The following is an 18,993-nucleotide window of genomic DNA, read 5'->3' as shown; positions in this document are numbered from 1 at the left end:
AAGTCATGGGAGCTTATAGAGACATTTAAAAGCCACATCTTTCGGCAGACTATTTCAATTTCAAACTCAAGCTCTTGGCAAGAATTGAAAAAAAAAAATTACCTGTAGTTTATTTGGGTATTTCAAGCCTCGCTGCAGGGACTTTTCACTGCCAAGGAAAAAAAAAATCCTGCCACCTGCATTCTTAAGAAGATCGTGTTGACACAAAGATTACATTTCCAAGGGTATAGCATACAGAAATGGAAAAAACAGTGGATTCCTTTTTTTTTATTATGCAAATAAAGCTTTCCAAATATTCACCCAGGACTTTAGTCATACCCTAAAGGGGAAATTTATCCTCAATAGAAACTGATATTGGAAGATGACCCAGCAGATTTCAGACTGCCTGTAATATCTCCAGCCTTGAACTCCAGAAGAGAACAAGGCTAGAGTATCTGACTAGCAAACTGATGAAATACCTCACTGCTTTGCAAGGACAGTTTCCTACAACTTTTAAGTTTTGCAAAATGCAAACTTCATACCTGATTTAAATAAAGTAGAAATAAAAGCACAACGCGAGGAAAAACTTGTCTGACCAATAATCAGTCTGAGACAGGTTATGAACATACCAGTTTATGTCATGAAGTGCTCACAACCCTAACATAGGTTAAACAGCAGCTTCTGGATTTACTTAAGATCCCAGAATAGAAGCATATGGAAAAGGAAAGTGATTTTAAGTTTCTGACAAAGTTAAAAATATTAAAAATTTTTAGCTTTTATTGAAAATTAAATATATTAGCAAAAGCAAGATTTAAGAAATATTTTACAAATGATTTACATACAAGAAAGCCAGTATCAGACATATTCACAAATATGCAAACCTTTAATTACAAAAAGTACCTATTGGCAGCATGATGCTAACCTTGCCACTGCAGTGTGCTCTACTATTTATATGAATAAGGCATAGAACTCACATTTGCACCAACTTAAAAAGTTCAAATAAAACTTTAAGCTTTTGAATCCTGGATGCACAATCCCCGATAGACACACGCACGCGCACACTTAACATTTCTTCTTCTAAGCTCTACAAACTAAGTGTGTGCTCTGGAAGAACAGCCTGAAAAGCCCAGTAAAAATGTAACTGGTACTAGCATTTAGATTTCAGTTTCCTCTTTAAAATATACAGGCCTAGGTATGTAAACCATATTCACAGTTTAAGTATTTTTAGACAGAAGTACCTTTTTTTTCTGCATTTGTTCCTTAAAGTTGGCTCTCAGTTCAGCATACAGTTCATGTCACCTGTTTTGTGATGCATACATTTACAAGATAACTTAAAAAAATCTGTGCCATATTCATGGTCAAGTTAGTTAACAAGAGTAGTAATATCCAACTGTGACATTCAATACTATATTTCAAATATTTGTGCAAACAGCAAAAAAATAGTTGTTTGAGGCAAACATTTGCAAAACTTTTATTACCTCCTCAATGTTGTAAACTTGGACTGTCAGCCTTAAGTCCTGCACTTCCACAGCTTAGAAAAGTCAATTCCTAAAATAATCAAGTCTCAAAAAGGTTATTTTCTACATAGTGCAAATTTTAATGTAGATAATGTGAAAAATGTATCTAGCTGGATTGACTTTGTGCAATAGTCAGTGGTCTTCTCTCATAGTTGAAGAAAGTGTGCATCCAATGAACCAGGGGTTCAGGAAGCCAGGAGGGTGGAGAGAAAAAACAGTTCCATTACACTTCTCAAACCAGTGCTAGATGTGCAAAGGCAGCAAAAATTCCAGCTGCTACTACAACCAGAACAGAGTAACTTTTCAGGAAGACCCAGGCGGTTAGTCACTTGGACTGGTCTCTAGAAAAATAGGTGAGTATATGTTGGATTTTTATCAGTCGGTCTTTTAAAGACATCATGGAGAGAACTGAGAGCTGGTATCTGGGGTCTACTGGGAGAACAGCTAGAAGCCACCAACACCAAGCAGGACCATTGGGCATTGCCTAGAAATAAAACATAAGCTGGTTACCAATAACCAATGTCGCATACTTGACTACCATGAAGATATCAAAAGACAAAGTCATCAATGACCAAGACTACTTTAAAGTTGGATACTAACTAGAGAATTCCAGATCTATGAGATCAGAAGAGTGCTGAAAGGATCTCTTCTCTTTAACTGAGCAAAGTTACAAGCAAAGTACACTTAAACTAAGCTTTATGAAACAATTATTTTTAAGACAACAGAGGAAGCTCACAGATTCCTTGGGAAAAGATGGCTAAGTACAGGACAGCCAGGCAATGACAAACCGCTCTAAAAAAATTAAATCTAATACTTGCCTTGCTGTTCTTAAGGATGGAATATTCTTGAAGCCTAATGTTTTCATTATAATTACCTTTATTTGACAGACTTCTCTGTCACCTTCCCATTCCACTCCATTTCTTATTACCTTCTAGACAGAGCAGGACTACTTATTTGGTTTCTTCTAAGCAGTTAAAACTCTGTAACTTTTTCCTGTACTTTAATTACCAACAACAACCATTAGATGTCAGGCCTTGAACTGGACTTAATACTAAGTAGAGGTCCTACCACTGCAGAGAATATTAAGCACCTCATATGATTTGCAAAATTGTTACTGGTAGTGGTACACTCCAGGATAACATTTCCTCACCTGCAGCCACTACCACACAACTGACACATTTTTGTCCTACTATAAATCTCAGGTACATATCCATAGTATTGCTACCCTGCTAATTATTCAGGTTTTGCACACATATTCCTCTTTCCTAGTATGCTGTTTTAAATCTATTTTTATTAAATTGTTCTAGAAATCCCTTCTGACATCATGCACTGGCCTCTACAGCATCTACAGTGCCCCCCACACAGGTTAATGTGGTGAGACCCCATAGAATAGGGTGGCCAAAGCTCTGTACACTTTAAACCATCTAACAGTATTGCAAAACTCCCAAAACCCTGTCATGTGAAATAATTTCTTATCACTACAGTCCTTTAATGATGTCCAAGTTACCTAAACCTAAGGTGTTGGTATGGGACCTCATTACTAACAAAGGAGAAAGCCCTTAAAACCTTGTGCACCCGTGCCTCCAAGTGACAAGTACTTCCACAGATGCCAGAACTGGATGGGTACCTGCTCAGTGTGTGTGACCTGCTCAGTGTGTGTGACCTGCTCAGTGTGTGTGACCTGCTCTGCACTCTGCTCGGGACTGCAACCAACAGCACCTCCCTGATGGCCCCACAGCAGACCCCACAGAACAGCAACCAGAACAACCCTCTGCACCAGCTGGATAAAAACCTAAAACCTCTGGAATGACAACTCACTTGTGACTTCACCGGGACCTCAAGAGTCGGACACTTTAAGGACATTACTACCAAAAGGAAATGCTACCTCTGATAGTTTTTAAGTTGGTTTGTCACATTCAAGTTGTAAGTTATAAATAATTAGCCACCAACTTCCACGTGGTGTTGTCTCTCTTTGTCCCCTAACCACAACAGGTAAATACAGTTTCATAGTAGTATGCAGCAGACGGGTGAGGGACAAGCTCCCCCAAGATCCCAATTCACATAAAACTCTCTGCTCTGAAAAGCAAATCGTACTTATTTTTAAATGTTACTTTTCTACAGCCTCCACTCCCTCTGAATCTCACATTCATTAATTGTTTATAATAACAATCAAGATAGATTGCTGCAGCTAGTTTCTTAAGAAACGTGTCAAACGCCAGCTGCTGCAGCACTAGCCCAGAAAGGAGGAAAGTGTAATTTGTGATTGTCTCTTTAACAAAGTTAACTGCCTGCACATGGCAGATTCAGTTTCTTTACTTTCACAGGGAGAAAATAGAGAGCTTTTTTACTTTGAATTCTAACAGCTTTACACAAACTAAAAGTTTAAATGGTACCAGAACTTAAAGTTTTCAGTTTACTGGTTTTATTTCCACATCAGCATATCATCCTTTCCTGGAGAAACTGCTGACCAGTGACAGAATTGCTTTTTATTGCTCATTTTAAGAAAAACAAGGTCTAAGCCTTATTGTCTTTGAAGCTTGAGAAAAAAAGTGGGAGTTTGTTTTTTTTTTTAATACTTAGCAGTTGGTTATAGGGCTTTTATTTTTAGAAATAAGCATCTAATGATGAATATTAAATGATGTCTCACCTGTATATTTTCCTCCCTGTCAGGCATTGGTCCGAAGTGCTGAAGAATTTGAGTGCGAAACTTGTTTCTCAAGTTTTGGAACCAACTGCAGGCCTGATTGTAAACGAAATTATGAAGCTCTCTCAATTTCTTTAGTTCTTCATCAGCAACCTGCAGGAGGAAAGTTATGAAAATATGATTAGTGATAAAGAAACAATTAAGGGGTTTAAGCTAAAATCAAAAAACCCTCAATTTCAAATCTGTCTAGATACATTTCTGGTGTTCTTTGTAACCTTGACTGCTATTGACTGAATGGTAAAGAAGTATTGTGATATTTTTAAAGTTACAGCTTTAAACTATTATTGAAACAAAAATTATGGTTATCTTATTTCTTTTATAGTAATAAAAAAATGAAGCTAGTTTCTAGGGATCTAAATATTTGAAAGAGAGCTTTCAAGAACAAATCAAGCAAAAATCTTAATCTATTAATAACAGTAAGTATTTAGACATCATTCTGGATACCTTAACATCTTCCAAATATTCAATGTCTGCAGTGCAGTAACCATCTTTCATCCCTCTCCGTAAAACTCTAAATCTCTTTCCGCCAATTGTATCAACAACAGACCGTCCATCAGGCAGAAAATGAACGTTCCTAATCTGCAGCATGCAACCATAATCTGCAAAACTAAAAAGAGACCTTGTCAGTAATGCAATTACACACTTCTGAAAAGACGTTTTTTGTAATTAAAATGGCAAAAGAGATGGAAGCTTAGAATTAGGACATAAACCTACCCATTCTGAGAATCACTTATGCACATCCCAAACTGTTTCGTTCCAGTTTCCATACTCCTGCGAATCATGAGTCGGTATCTTGGCTCAAATACATGTAGAGGACAAGGCACAGTAGGATATGCCATAGTGCAAACGAACATTGGAACATTCTTGGTCAAACTTTAAGAGAACATAAAAAGAAATATATGCCTTAAAAATCCGAACATTGAGCTATGCCAAGACAATACATTTTTTTCAGTATGTCTGCTATGTTTGAGGTCATAAAGCACTCTTTTCAAAGTCAAAATATGTTGTAGAAACTTTCATGAATGATAAAATCACACATCAGTAACAGCGTCTGAATACCTATGTAATTATTTGCATACACACTGGACAGTAAGACTCGCTGTTACCTAGGTAGTGAGTACCTAGTCAGAGAATGAAGGGCTCTGTTTTGGGGTGGGGGTGTCAGCTACTTTTTAATTTTTGCTTTAGTTTGAGCTATAAAAGCAATTCAGCCCTCAGAGACACAATTTTCCTGTAAGTAAAAAGATGTACTAGTAACTACATAGTAGCTAGGTCACCATTTAGTTTATTTTCAAGGAGGGACTGCAGATCACAAGATGCAATGCAGTGTATAATTTGCACCTTGCAATATGCCTCAGCAAGCATAACTGAAAACCACAGTATTTTTTAATCCTATTTTATCAAGTATGCATAGCTGATAGTAGATACAATCAAGTTATCATGAAAACATTACTGGGTATTTAATTTTAATACCTTTCAGACTATAAAACGTAATTCTACTGGATGGATTCTGTTAAAGAAGTTGCATGAGCTGTAGTGTTAAACAGTTTTCCAACATTCACATCTACAATATATGATGCTCCGTGTATTTGAACAACTCTCTGTGAGATAAACATGTTCGCAAAAAATCACAACATTTTTTTATTATGTCTATCTGTGTAAGATAAATGTCTATCATGAACTGCTTTTCAAGAAATTAAAGTCTTTGAGACTCTGCAATCGATTGAAGACAATTTCATTAACAGCAGCAAAGCTAAGACCAAAGCTCCCTGATGGCACACGCAGAAAGAGGAATGGAAGGGGAAACATGTTTCATGGAATCATAGAACAGCCTAGGTTGGAAGAAACTAGAAAAAGATCATCTAGTTCCAACCTCTCTGCCATGGGCAGGCACATCTTCCATTAGATCAGGTTACTCAGAGCCTCATTCAACCTGGCCTGACCAACCTAGTGACCTTCTATGATGGAGTTACAAGGGAAGGGCTACAGATGTCATTTTATCTGGAATTCTGTAAAGAGCTCCCCCCTCAGTGTCCCCTCCAAACTGGAGAGAGATGAATTTGATGGGTGGGCTGTCAAATGGATAATATAGGGTTGGATGGTTGCACCCAAAGGGTAGAGGTCCATGGGCCAGAGTCCCAGTGACCAGCAGTGTCCCTCAGGGGTCCACACTGGGACCAGCACTGTTTAATGTCTTCACTAATGACACAGACAGAGGAATCCACTGCACCCTCAGCAAATCTGCTGATGACCCCAAGCTGAGTGCTGTGGTTGACAACTGAAGGATGGAATGATATCCAGAGGGACCTGGACAAACTTCATACTCCTTGCACCCATCATATACCACAATTAATGACTATAAAAATAATAAAACATTTAAAAAAATTATTTCCATACTAATTTCTCAAGTTTTTCAAGACAAGAAGCTTACTTGGAGTGTTCTGCAGTTTCTTCAGCATGAATTCTTTTTCTCTCAAATAATTCATCAGACAAGTATTTCATTATTAATTCTTCCAGCAGTTCTGTAATACTGTATTTTCTGCTTGCAAGGTACTGTAAACAATTTAAAAAAATCTTTTCATGTATCTTAACAAAAGGACTGAGAAAATGCAGCTTTTTAAAATAAAAATATAATCTATGAGATGTGACAAAACTAATGAAACTTACACTCTGAAGTTTTTACACTTCATTAATTAAACCCTAATTATACTCTAGTATTTGAAAATTACATTCTCTGTGTAAGTTCTTAGCGTCTGACAATTTGAATGCCTAACTCAGTTTGTATCTCTATGCTTACCAGAGACAGAACTGATTTCCCAGGATATATAGCAATACCAATTTAAAAAGTGCATAGAAATCACAGAGAAGTTCAACTGAATAGATACCAAAGTTTACAAATATGTAGGATTGAATTACACCACTGAAGTAAATGGTCATAGAAACGTAAAACCTCTAAGACCCTGAGACCTTTTTCCATTCTAATAGTAACCCATAGCCCAAGCAAATCCAGGTTGTTGGGCTCAAGTTAAACAGCCTTTAAAATTATACAGTATTTGTATTTGTGAGCTTTACTGAGAAACAATACCTCTTTCAAGCTCTCCTTACAGAGTGGACACTGCGGAGCATGATCTAAACACCGTTCCAAACAACCTTTGCAAAAAGTATGTCCACAAGGGGTTGTTACTGGCTCAAAGAATAGCCTGAAACAAAATTACAGAAATTAGATATGTGTGTTTTTCTAAAAATGTAAGTGATTAATCTCTTGAATTTTTAAGATTAGTTATACTATAACAAAGTGAAGAAACAGTTAGTCTCAAGTCTCCTTATTGTACCTTTTCCTCTCTACTGCAGTTTCCATTTACTGTAACACTCAGTTTTGTCTTCTGATGAAGTTGGACAGATTCTAAAACTCTTAAGTAACTAAATATTTAGCCCAATATACAAAGACTGGTCTCCCTACATAGATGTCCAGAATACACAAAATTACATGATTCTTTGAGAAACTGGGTTGTTTTAATAGCAGTATTACATATGAGTAACATAACCATGAATAGTTTAGTACACACTGTAAGTTTTATGGTATTTATTCTGCAAATCATAATTATTCAGTAAGAGTTTTCAAATAAAACACCAACTACATTTAAGTAGACTAACATTCTGAAGCATCTATGTCTCCCAGACAAATACAAGGTTCACAATACAAGGCTATGCTTCTAAACACTAACCTTCCCAAAATAAGTTTTATTGACTGAAGAACCCCTAACATTTAACCACCAAAGATCCTGTCCTTTGATGGTGACCAGTTAACACTGCCAAGTTTAACTAAAAGGGCAGTTTGATTAAAATAGTCCTACAGTATATAGCATTGTAGTGACATTTAAATACACATTTAAGTGCAGGGATAGTGAAAAGCTGCAAATTATTGACTGATATCAGAACTCATAACATCTTACAAGTACCTCGGTTTGTACATGTAACAGATATGCAGCCAAGCATCTGTAACTAATATTGAATCAAGGAGAAAATCCTACCTCATACATAGAGAGCACTCAAAATCTGATACATCAATCAAATCCCCTGGGATTGTTCCAAAAGCCATTGTCATGTCCCTTTTTGTACTTTCTATGGAAAAACAAGACAAGATACTTCTTCAAACAAAGGTACAAGGCAGAAAATACTTTAAATTTCACAGTAAGGGACTATTTACCTCCTTGCTTTTTGTGTTTGTTTCTTCCATCTTCACATACTACTGTATCCTGTTCTGAAAAGGAAAGCTTTCTTTTTAACAAAGCACCTTTTCCTTGGCCAGAGAGAAGGGGTTCAGAAGACACTCTCTTTAAGCCATCTTCCTTGGCAAGGTCTTTTGTTGAGTTAAGAGCATGGGCAGACTGTGCACGATTTAAGCCTCCACTCACAGGCTCCAGGACATCTGATCCTCCTAAACTCTGTAACAATAAGATGAACCAAACTGTATTCTAAGACTAACACAAATCTAAGTATGTGAGACATGACTGCAAAGATATGTAAGCCAAACTGATACAGTTAGTGGGACCTATCAGTTAACTACAAAAAATTTCTAAGTCAACACAGTACTCAAATTTGCTTAGCATTAACAATTCAGAAATCTTCACCCACTTCAAACAAAACAAAAATTGTATTTCATCTGCTTAAAAAAATAGAAAAATTGTATTTTTTTTTTTGTCGTCCCTAATACCAAACTTCTCATACTGTATTTATTACTCATTCTAGTGAAGTAGAATGTGGAGTTTTAACACTACAAATGAAAATAAATTACTCCCAAACCATGCTTCTTTTCCTTCAATTTAGCCAATTACATAAAATCAGTATTCATGCTGGAAAGTGTGACAAATCAGGGTATCAGTACATCTGATGTATACACATTAGTCAAAGACAGAAGTTACTGTAGAGTTTTTATTACCTGTGGAGGACAAAGCTGTAAGTTGCAGTAAGATGCAGCCACCTCAGAACCAAGTATAAAAGGTTTATTTCTAATATGAGGTGAATTCCAAGCAGATTCCTTCAGACTTTCACCTAACTTCTCTGGTGACAAAACATCACATAATATCTAGGAAAAACAGGTCAATGTTAATAATAATGAAAAAGAATCCAGACATACCTTTGTTATAATTTACATATCAAAAACTAAAGAAGGTAATCTACATGAAGTTATTCTCATTAACAGATCTTTTCTCAAGCAGTAACTGTGAAGGCAGAGTTGAAACCTACATACCTACACTGCTTAAAACCAAATTTATCTAGAAATCTTTTCTACTACAAGTCAAACAGAGTTAGATGTTACCAATTCAGTATTATGCAGCTTTTCAATGTAAATTTTTATTATCACAGGAAAAAAATCTGTTGTGCTCTGGACACAGAGGGTTTCAATTTGGAAAATTTCACTTGTTGCCCGCTTTCCAGTTTTCTACATATTCACTTAGTAACTTCAAATGCACATGTACTTTTCAAGATGTATGTAAAATGTGTACATCGGGACTAACCCTTCTACATAGTAGGATTTAAGAAATATCTTAAAAGTAATCTGCCACCTCAATGTGTTCTGTATGTAATGAAGATTTTAGATGGCCAACGACTATCATAATGGGAGTTTCATAAAGGAGACTAGTCAGAGGTGGGAATCCAGTATCATGAATAAAATTACCTTTTCTACTTCTAGCTTGGCTGGAAGAAAGTCCTCATCAAGGGCTAAACACTGTAGAAACAGTTGTAAGGCATCTCCTACAAAGCCAGAGTCTTGCAGAACTTTTCCTTTCTGAAAGTAGACCTGAGAAACAGACACCACTAAGACATTTGTAGAGAATAGGGAGAACTGCAGTATTGATCTTACAGGCATTGCAACAGTGTTAGAATTAGAACCCGCCATGATAGAAAGAATGCAGCTTTAACAAATTTGAACTGTGCACAGTGTGTGTGATCCATAACCCTTGTCAAACTCACATCCATTACAGTGTTTGAAAAGAGTCATGGGATAGGCTGGTGTGAGTCTTCTTCCAGTTAACTTGTTTTGTCTTATATAAAGGGTTAAAAACCTCACTAGTGCTGAATTCATAGCTCTAAATTTCCCTCTTCTGTGAGCCTTTGGAGAGGAAGAAGAGGAACAGCAAATGCAAATTATTACATAACCTCACACAATAGCTTACAGGGTATTTTTTCGCCCTCTCTTTCATTAAAAGCCTTATGGTTCCAGCCTTCAGAACGGTGAATACAAATAAAACAATCCACATAACTGTTCACCCCTTACATACATCTCAACCTATATCCTTAAAACAAACAATGCACACTCAGAATTAATTGCTTCTTCCAACTAAATTTTATGCTTGAACACTGGACACCAGGTAGGAAAAAAAATCGGTGTATTGTTTTCCTTGAAAGAAAAAAAAAAGAGGGAGGAAAGACTCCTGGATTTTGCTGAGCATACTCAAAAGTAGATGACATTGGAACTAAGAACTTAACTCTTAAAAGTTGCACTGACAGTAATAGAAAAAGTTAGATACAACCAACAGGTATCAAAAAAAAAAGTTAAAATAATCTCTTTGCATATAGGAATTTGGATAATGAGCCAGAAACTAAACTTAAGAAATAAACAAACCAAACCAAACAAACAAACCCCCAACAAAACAAAACAACGAAAAATTACTCTACAAAACCCTGAATAAAGTTTCTACAGAGTGACTGCCAGTATGAACAGCAACATCTGTTCAACAAGACTGCCAGATGAGGACACACATCCTCTTTGATGGATTTGGGCAGCTTCCTTTAAGATGAATTCTGAAGAAAGGAAGTTTGCTAATCCTCTTAGAGATCGTTTATTTTCCTACAGAGGTAAGGATTGTTACAGGAATCCATCCACCAAACCAAGCTCACTTAAGTGAAGTGATGCTTCTTTCCAAACATACAGAAAAAAGTAGACAGTACTGTCAACACTGAGAGGTGAAAAGCAGGAGGCTTTATGAATTTGCAGTAGCCACAGAACTGCTGAACACAGGAGAAACCAAGACAACTGCAGTTATCTCCCCTTGTGTGGCAAGATCTTGCTGCTCCTGCTGAGTTCAGAGTTTAGACAGTACAGCAACATGCATTCTGAAGACCACAGACTCCCCAGCTGTCCATATTACTTGCAAAGCTCAGTTCCCACTGAGTTTATTTAGGCTTTTTAAAGATAAACTTTTCAAGCTAAATCAGCAACGTGTCTCTCAGTTAACAAAAATTAACAACTAAACAAAACAAGCCCCAAACCCCAGCTGTTACAGGTTACATCACCATGAACTCTTCCAACTCTCAGTGTATTTCTCAACCAGCCCTAACCTGCCATACTCATCAGGAGCCTGTCTCATAGAAGTTAACTATTTTAAAGATGACTTTTAGCATTTTGCATGTCTTAAGAGACAACATTTAAAGTAGCTGTCTTAGGTTTTTAAATGGATGCAATTATCATTTGGAAGTTATTAATTTTACAAGCACAATATTGAAAAATGATGAGTTTATACCAACTTACCTCTGGCCAATTTGGCATTTTGGAAATAACAAAATTTAGATCTTCTATGGCTGCTTTATATTCTTGGAGGCCAACATATGATTCAGCTCTGTAAATTCTTAGCATCAAGTCACTGGAATCTGGAGACAGAAATTAGGTAAAATCTTTTAAAAATCAGAATTTTGCAAATTTCAATTAAATTTGCTTTCATAGTGATATGTCATAATTACAGTTTTTGTACAATACTTCCAAAATTAGTAGAGTACCTTCTCCCTCACTCCCTAGTGTTTGGCAAACAAAAGAGGTAGTGATTCCCAGTTCATGTCTTGTAAGCTAAGGAAGACATTTTGGATCCTGATGTAACTTGCAGCATCAAGAAAATTTATTTTCAAATATTGAACACAGAGGCTCATAAAACACTGCTCAGTACTGCTGGGACAACAAAAGTTGAGGACTAAGTAAACTTTATCTTTACAGTATATCCAATCAAAACCACAGAAACCTGGGAATTCACCACACTTGTATTATAAGCCTAAGTATTACAAAGTTTGCTTTCAAATACCCAAGTTTTCCTGCAGACTGCAATATGTTTTTGTAGTGCCTGAGCCCTTCTGACTGTGGCTGGAGATGCCACTTGCACAGTGGCATCCATCTGGGAGGCACCAGAACCAGGCCTTATCACTATGTGATAAAAACAGATAGCCAGTTCCAGAAAGCCTTTAGCACCAGCTGGCAGCCCTGTTGTAAGGAGCTGTAGTAGTGGAACTTCTAGAGCAGGGAAAAAAGCAGAATGTGTCAAGTAAGGACAAGTTTCCCATATCCAACAAATAGCATTTTGCACTTTCAGTACAGCAACCTCTAAATGGGGAGGACACCCATCTCCTTGCCACTAAAATTATGGTTTTGTAACAACTAATTGCAGTTGCTGCTTGGAAAAAATGCCAGAATGCTGTTTTGATCTTAATTGTTTTTTAAAATACACCTGGTTTTCATTCAAAGAGATAAACTAGGCAAAGGCTGGTCTACTGTAAACAATACTAAAATTGTTCTTTGTTTCAAAAAAGGCTTTCTTGGAGGCTATCATTTCAATTTAATATTCTTAGTTTATTCTAGATGTCCAGTATCACTTCTCCCAAATTTCCAACATTATCCTGTTCTACAGTTAGAAGGTATACTGGCCAATGTTCCCATAGATTGCAACACACTGCTTTGTATTTAGTAAAAGAAAGGGTTAAGAAAATCAGAGAAGAATGCATTTAGCTGAAACTAGAGTGTCTTCCTTATCTGTGTTTCTTTTGAGCTGATGGTTCCCCCTCAAACATAAATATTGCCAAAGCTGGTTTGTTTCATTTTCTCATTCCACATAATAAAATGGTTGTTTTAACTGAAGTCTGGGAAACTCTCTTTGTGTGAGTAAAACACTAATTCTGCAAGCAGAACAATTCTGAAGCCTGGTTTCCTGTGGCTGTGTTTTGTGACTGCTATAGCCTAGCAAGGTGAGAGACCAGATTAAACTCTTTAGATAGTTTTTTGTGTTGTATTTGACTCTTTGGTGTCCAACAGAGCTAGCAGCAAATCAAACTCCTTTGTTCAGAGGCAGCAGTAAGTGCAGGTCTTTGTTCTCTGATAAGCTGCCTATTTGCACAGAATCAGAGGAAACTCATCTATTTCACACTTTCAAGTGCAGAACATGACCTGAGGAACTCCGAGCCTTTTTTCCTAGGGGGAAAATGAGGGCTAGTTCAAAAATTAAAATGTGAGTTCAAGTCTGCAGTAGGTGGGCATTTTACCCACTTTTTTTTTTCCCCAAGAGAAAAGCATGATTCCAACTGAACTAGTACAAAACAAAGTTTAGCCGAGATCCCAACTCTACTGATGAACATACAAACAGTCATTGAATGATCAATAAATATGACAAACTGGGTCTGAATATTCACAAGATGATTACTAGTAGCGTTCCTCAAGGCGTAGAATTGGGGCCAGTCCTTTAAGTATCTTCATCTAGACAAGGGGATCAAGTGAACCGAAGCTCACAAATGACACAAGATGGGTGGGAGGGAGTGTTGACCTGCTGGAGGGCAGAAAGCCTCTGCAGGGGGATCTGGACAGACTCAATCAATGGGCCAAGGCTATTGGTATGAGGTTCAGCAAGGCCAAGTGCAGGGTCCTGCACTTTGGTCACAACAACCCCTGGCAGTGCCACAGGCTGGGCTAAAAGTGGCTGAAGAGCTGCTCAGTGGCAAAAGACCTGGGAATGTGTTGTGGTGCACCAGTTTAGTTGTTCTCTTGCACTGGGTGATTGGGAATTTGCACAGAATAGTTTTATATTGCACTGAATAGCTTATGTTATATCATGTGGTTTGTTACCCCTTTCTCCCATCACATGGTCTTTCCCTCACCTATCCCTCTCCCCTGGGTTACCCCTCCTCTCACCACTCCTCACTGGTGTCCCACTGGCTGTGGAGCTCTCCCTTTGTCCCCATCCAGGGGGTATAAAAGCTCCCTGCTGCCAGAGAATGCCCTCTTTTCTCCCACGGGTTTGTCCCATGAGGTGTGTCTTGGAATAAAGGACAACGTTTCCCACGTGGAGGAGAGTGCTTCTCAATCTTTTACCTTTGTCTATGAAGTATCATGTGGGCAAGGGTCTGCAGCTAGCCAGAGTGGACCCCAACAGCCCAGGAAACACGATTCTTCAGGAATGCTGTTTGACAGCAGCTGAATACAAGCCAGTGTGTACCCAGGTGGCAAAAAAGCCACAGACAGCCTGGCCTGTATAAGGGTTAGTGTGGCCAGCAGGACCAGGACAGTGATTGTCCCCTTGTATCAGCACTGGTGAGGACACACCTTCAATCCTGTGCCAGTTCCGGGCCCCTTGCTACAAGAAGGACATTGAGGTGCTGGACCAAGTCCAGGGAAGGGCAACAGAGCTGGTAAAGGGTCTGGAGCGCAAGCTGATGTAAAAAGGTTGAGTTTAGCCTGGAGAAAAGAAGTCTCAGGTGGGACCTTATCACTCTTCACAACTACCTGAAAGGAGGCTGTAGACAGTTTTGGGGGGGTTGGCTGTCTCTTCTCCCAGGTAAAATGCAACACAATGAGAGGAAATGGTGTGAAGGGAGATTTGGTATGGATATCAGGGAATATTTTTTCACTGAAAGGGTTGTCAAGCATGGGAACAGACTGCCCACAGCAGTGGTGGAGACACCATCCCTGGTGGGACTTAAAAGATTAGGGACATGGTCTAGTGATAGACTCAGCAGGGCTGCACTAGAGGTTGGACTTAATAATCTGAGAGGTTTTTTCCAACCTAAACAATTCTCTGTTTTTATCTAAATTTACAGATCAAATTTTTAAACCACAATTTAATTGCTAGGCTTTGTTACCATGAAAAAAACAATTGTGCAATGTTTCAGCATACATTTTAATGTTTTTCAGCTAAAGAGAGAATGCAAGCTAATTATGAATCTTTGGCTCAAAGATAGCAGAAACATAACTATTTCTTGAATGTTCAATTTTAGTGACCAAATATATTGCAAATACATAAATCACTCACTTCTGGCATCCCAAAGACAAATGATTTTAACAAAAAAATACACCAAGTATTTGCAGCATAGAGCTGTATGTATCAGTCGTTATTATTACATTAATAGGAACGTGTACAAAGGTGTACACACACAAGAACACATTCTATATGCATTCTTGAGTTTGACATAACTTCCAAAGCATCTGCTCTTACTCTAAGTATAAACATGCCAATAAACGGACCACCTTTGATCTGATTTTACATGCTTTCTATAGGGTTCTTAATATGCCAAATTCTTCAAAATAAAAGACATGCACATCAAAACCACTACTTTAGGACACAGTATTTATTAACACAGTACTACAGGGCCACCCTAATAATCAGAGCTGGAACACACAACCCTTAAGAAAGATCCAAAAGAACTGGGCTTATTTAGCAGAGAGTAATTCCTGAAAGCATTGGGAGAGCACAACAGCTTTTCAAAATCCAGAAGTGAGTTACCTGGAAGACTCTACTGAAGTATGCAGTGAAAAAATCAAAGAGACAATGGTTATAAACCAAAACAATGGCAGTTAAGAATTGAAATAAGGAAAAGATTTTTCACTATGAGGATAATTAACCTTTGAGCAGGTCACCCAGAGAGGCTGTGGAATTGTCAGCCTGTAGATTTTCATGATCCAGCTGTACAAAACCTTAAGCAAATTGCTCTGATCACACTATTTGTTCTGCTTAAACAGGAGACTGATTGCTCAACAGATCTCCTGATGTCCATTCCAGAAGGAAGAGTGAGAGTCAGACCAATTTCAACCCATTAGTGGTGTGTTTCAGGACTCTTGATCAAAGGCAAGCTGCACTTGTATTTTAGTTCAAGAGATCTCCTTTAACTAAGCTATTTCATTTCAACTCCTGCAAGGAATATCCTAACTATATGAATGTTAACATTCCTTATGGTTTTTTTAAGTCACTTTTGCACAATGGCAAATATGACTCTTTCAGATGTTTCAGAAACAGAAGAATGTTATGAAAAGATGCCATCTGAGTAGAGGTTTAGCATCAATGCCTTATATAGGATATCAGATTTATGTTTATCACAACTCTAACTATGTGCATTAAAAAGAAAGAGACGAAGCAGCAGTAAGGAAATGCTGAAATGGAACATGAATGATTTTAAACATTATCACATTTCCTCTGCTACATCTTTTCCATCTCTAAGTGTCCTCAAAATTCATGGTCTGAAGGAAGATGGTAAGTATACCAGCAGCTATTAATCTACTGGCCTGGAATCATCTTCAATTTGTAGTTGTGAATCTGCAGTTCTAAATTCACATTTAATGTACATCTGCACTCTGACTCCCAAAGTTCTTCAGTATCTTTTCCAGAATATTGATAATTCTCAGGATTGGAGACATAGGAAATAACTGCACAATGGACCTTAAACTGAGCTTCTAGCACTTAATTCTAGCACATATACTGAATAATAAAATTTTGAATAAGCATCATAGCTGGTAACATACTCAAATTTTAAAAACATTTCGAAACCAAAATGGAAAATTTAGATTCACATAAAGAATAATCTAAATTCTTTCCCCACAAAAAATCTAAACAATATTCCTAAATCCATAAAAGAAACATTAACAAAAACTGTGTAATTATTTTACTCTTTTATTCTTTCAAAGCAGTCTTAAAACATGAAACAGGAGCCCTGTTTACATACGTGATTGGTACTGGATTCAGTTTTACCCTGAAAACTACTGAGATTTCTTTGTGACCTGTATGAGTCAAAGCTGCACTTCAGGAAGAAGTCTGCATCTTACAGTTTCAAGATTTAAAATCCATCCTGTATCCTACACTTTGGAAAGACCCTGGCAAATGAAGTAGAATCGATAGCCAAAACTGAACCCCTTAAAATTAGGTTGCCGAAAAGCATATAAAACAGATCTCCAACTTAATCCCACCTACACTGAGAACAGTTTATTCTGGAACTAGACCCAATGTATCTCCCCAGAACAGATTGGAAGGATTAGACTTATGCAAGCTTTTGGTTTTTTTCCTCCACTGCAGACAACTGTATAAACGTAATACACTTTAAACTATTAATTTCTAAATTACTGAACAGAAAAAAAAATCCTGGTAAAATTCTTAACAGAACCTCCCAGGTCACCAGGTGTTAAAATCCATTGTCATATTAAAACAATGAAAGAATCTCTCACTGGATCCTTCTAGGTGTATCGATCACAAAAATGTGACTCTCTCTACAAAGAGTAAACTTTGAAAATTTGAGCGTATCTTAAGAGTCCGTGGTACCAGCCAGACACTGGCTATCGGACAGCCCAAAAGCGTGCCTCTACCTCCCCTCTTTGGACCCTCTTCAACACTATATAAAACTCCAACCACACCCACCTATGATGTCACTGCCATTACACAACCTGTCCCCCTCCGTGCCTGTCTGCTTATGCAACTCAGCCCGGCCTGCTGGGAATTGTCTTGGTGACACTTAAGACTGAAAATAGGTCTCTCTCTCAGGAAACAAGGTTAAATACACCAGCGGAATTTCTCTTTGCCCGCGCACAGCGATTACCCAACACAAAACGAAGCGGAGCCCACGGACTCCTCTGTAAACAAGTCCAGCAGAAGCGTGCGGGGGGAGACACGACGGAGCCCACGCGGGACGCTCCCCCGCACCTCTGGAGTGAGCGGAGCAGGTGTACCCCACCGCCAGGCTGGGCGCTCAGCCCAGGGCCGGGCAGCCGCACGTCCCCTCCACTCCGCCCTCCCAATGGAGAGGTTCCGCAAATCCCTTCAAACTCGAGAAAACTTCGGACGCTCTTCACCGGCCCGTGTCGATCGCTGACGGCCCCGCACTCGGGGAAAAGAGCACGTCCACCCACTCCACCACACCCCCAGCCCCCCGAGCCTGCCGCCCCGGGCTGCCAGCCCGTCCGGCTCCCGCCGGGACACGGGCGGCAGCGGCGGAGACCGCGCGGCTGCGGCGGGCGGCACGGGCGGAGGAAGGGAGCGCTCCCCTCAGCCTTACCTGCTCGCAGAGCCTGGTTGGCGGCGCCCAGCGCCTCTCGGAAGCGGCCCTGGGCCAGCAGCTCCTCCAGCCGAGTCCCGGCCCTCGCCCTCTCGCACTCGCCCGGGAACCACTTCTCCGCCAGCCGGTTGAGGACGACGCTGGTGCGCAGCGGGGCCGCGGCCGTGCTGGTGCCCCCCGCCGGCAGCAGCCAGTCCCGGCAGCGGCGGCAGCGGGCCCGCAGCTCCCTGCGGAGGCAGCGGCGGCAATAGGTGTGCCCGCACGGGACGGTCACCGGCTCGCCCAGGAACCTCCCGCAGCCGCAGCAGCGCAGCGGCCCCTCGGCCCCGCGCTCCCGGCCCCGGCCCGGGCCCTGCCGCAGGCGGTAGTTCAGCACCAGGCAGTCCACGAGGGTCCCGAGGCGCTGGGCTCCGCCGAAGGGGCCGAGGCACAGCGACGCCAGGGACGCGCCCACCGCTTCCTTCAGGCGGCTCGCGGGCACCAGCCGCGCCAGCAGCAGCTCCCGCTCTTCGTCCGCCCCCTCGCCAGGGCCCCCGCTGCCGCCCGGCTCCGGCGGCAGCTCCGAGCCCACGGTGGCGGTGGGAGAGGACGCTGCCATCGGCTGCGCGGCTGCGGCGAAGGGGGTGTGGCGCTCCCGCTCCGGACGCCGGGACGGGCTCCGGGCTCGGCGCGGGCGGGGGGCGGGAGGAGGCGGGGGGAGGTTACAAAACACCGCTCCACGCGCGC

General features: G+C 40.0%; 1 protein-coding gene across 1 annotated transcript; it reads right to left on the bottom strand.

The window, feature by feature from the left end:
• Positions 1 to 596: 596 nt before the first annotated feature.
• On the bottom strand, positions 597 to 18,935 carry LONRF1 (LON peptidase N-terminal domain and ring finger 1). Its single transcript, XM_064418078.1, has 12 exons — positions 18,268 to 18,935; positions 11,735 to 11,853; positions 9,881 to 10,003; positions 9,140 to 9,286; positions 8,408 to 8,645; positions 8,232 to 8,322; positions 7,286 to 7,400; positions 6,632 to 6,753; positions 4,915 to 5,073; positions 4,645 to 4,807; positions 4,144 to 4,293; positions 597 to 1,980 (listed from the first exon to the last, which is right to left on the bottom strand). The coding sequence occupies exons 1-12, from the start codon at positions 18,863 to 18,865 to the stop codon at positions 1,822 to 1,824; spliced, it is 2,184 nt and encodes a 727-aa protein (XP_064274148.1). The 5' UTR covers positions 18,866 to 18,935; the 3' UTR covers positions 597 to 1,821.
• Positions 18,936 to 18,993: the final 58 nt, after the last annotated feature.

Source organism: Passer domesticus, chromosome 4, assembly GCF_036417665.1.
Source record: "Passer domesticus isolate bPasDom1 chromosome 4, bPasDom1.hap1, whole genome shotgun sequence".
NCBI classification, from domain to species: Eukaryota; Metazoa; Chordata; class Aves; order Passeriformes; family Passeridae; genus Passer; species Passer domesticus.
This window is presented reverse-complemented; position numbering and strand designations above follow the sequence as displayed.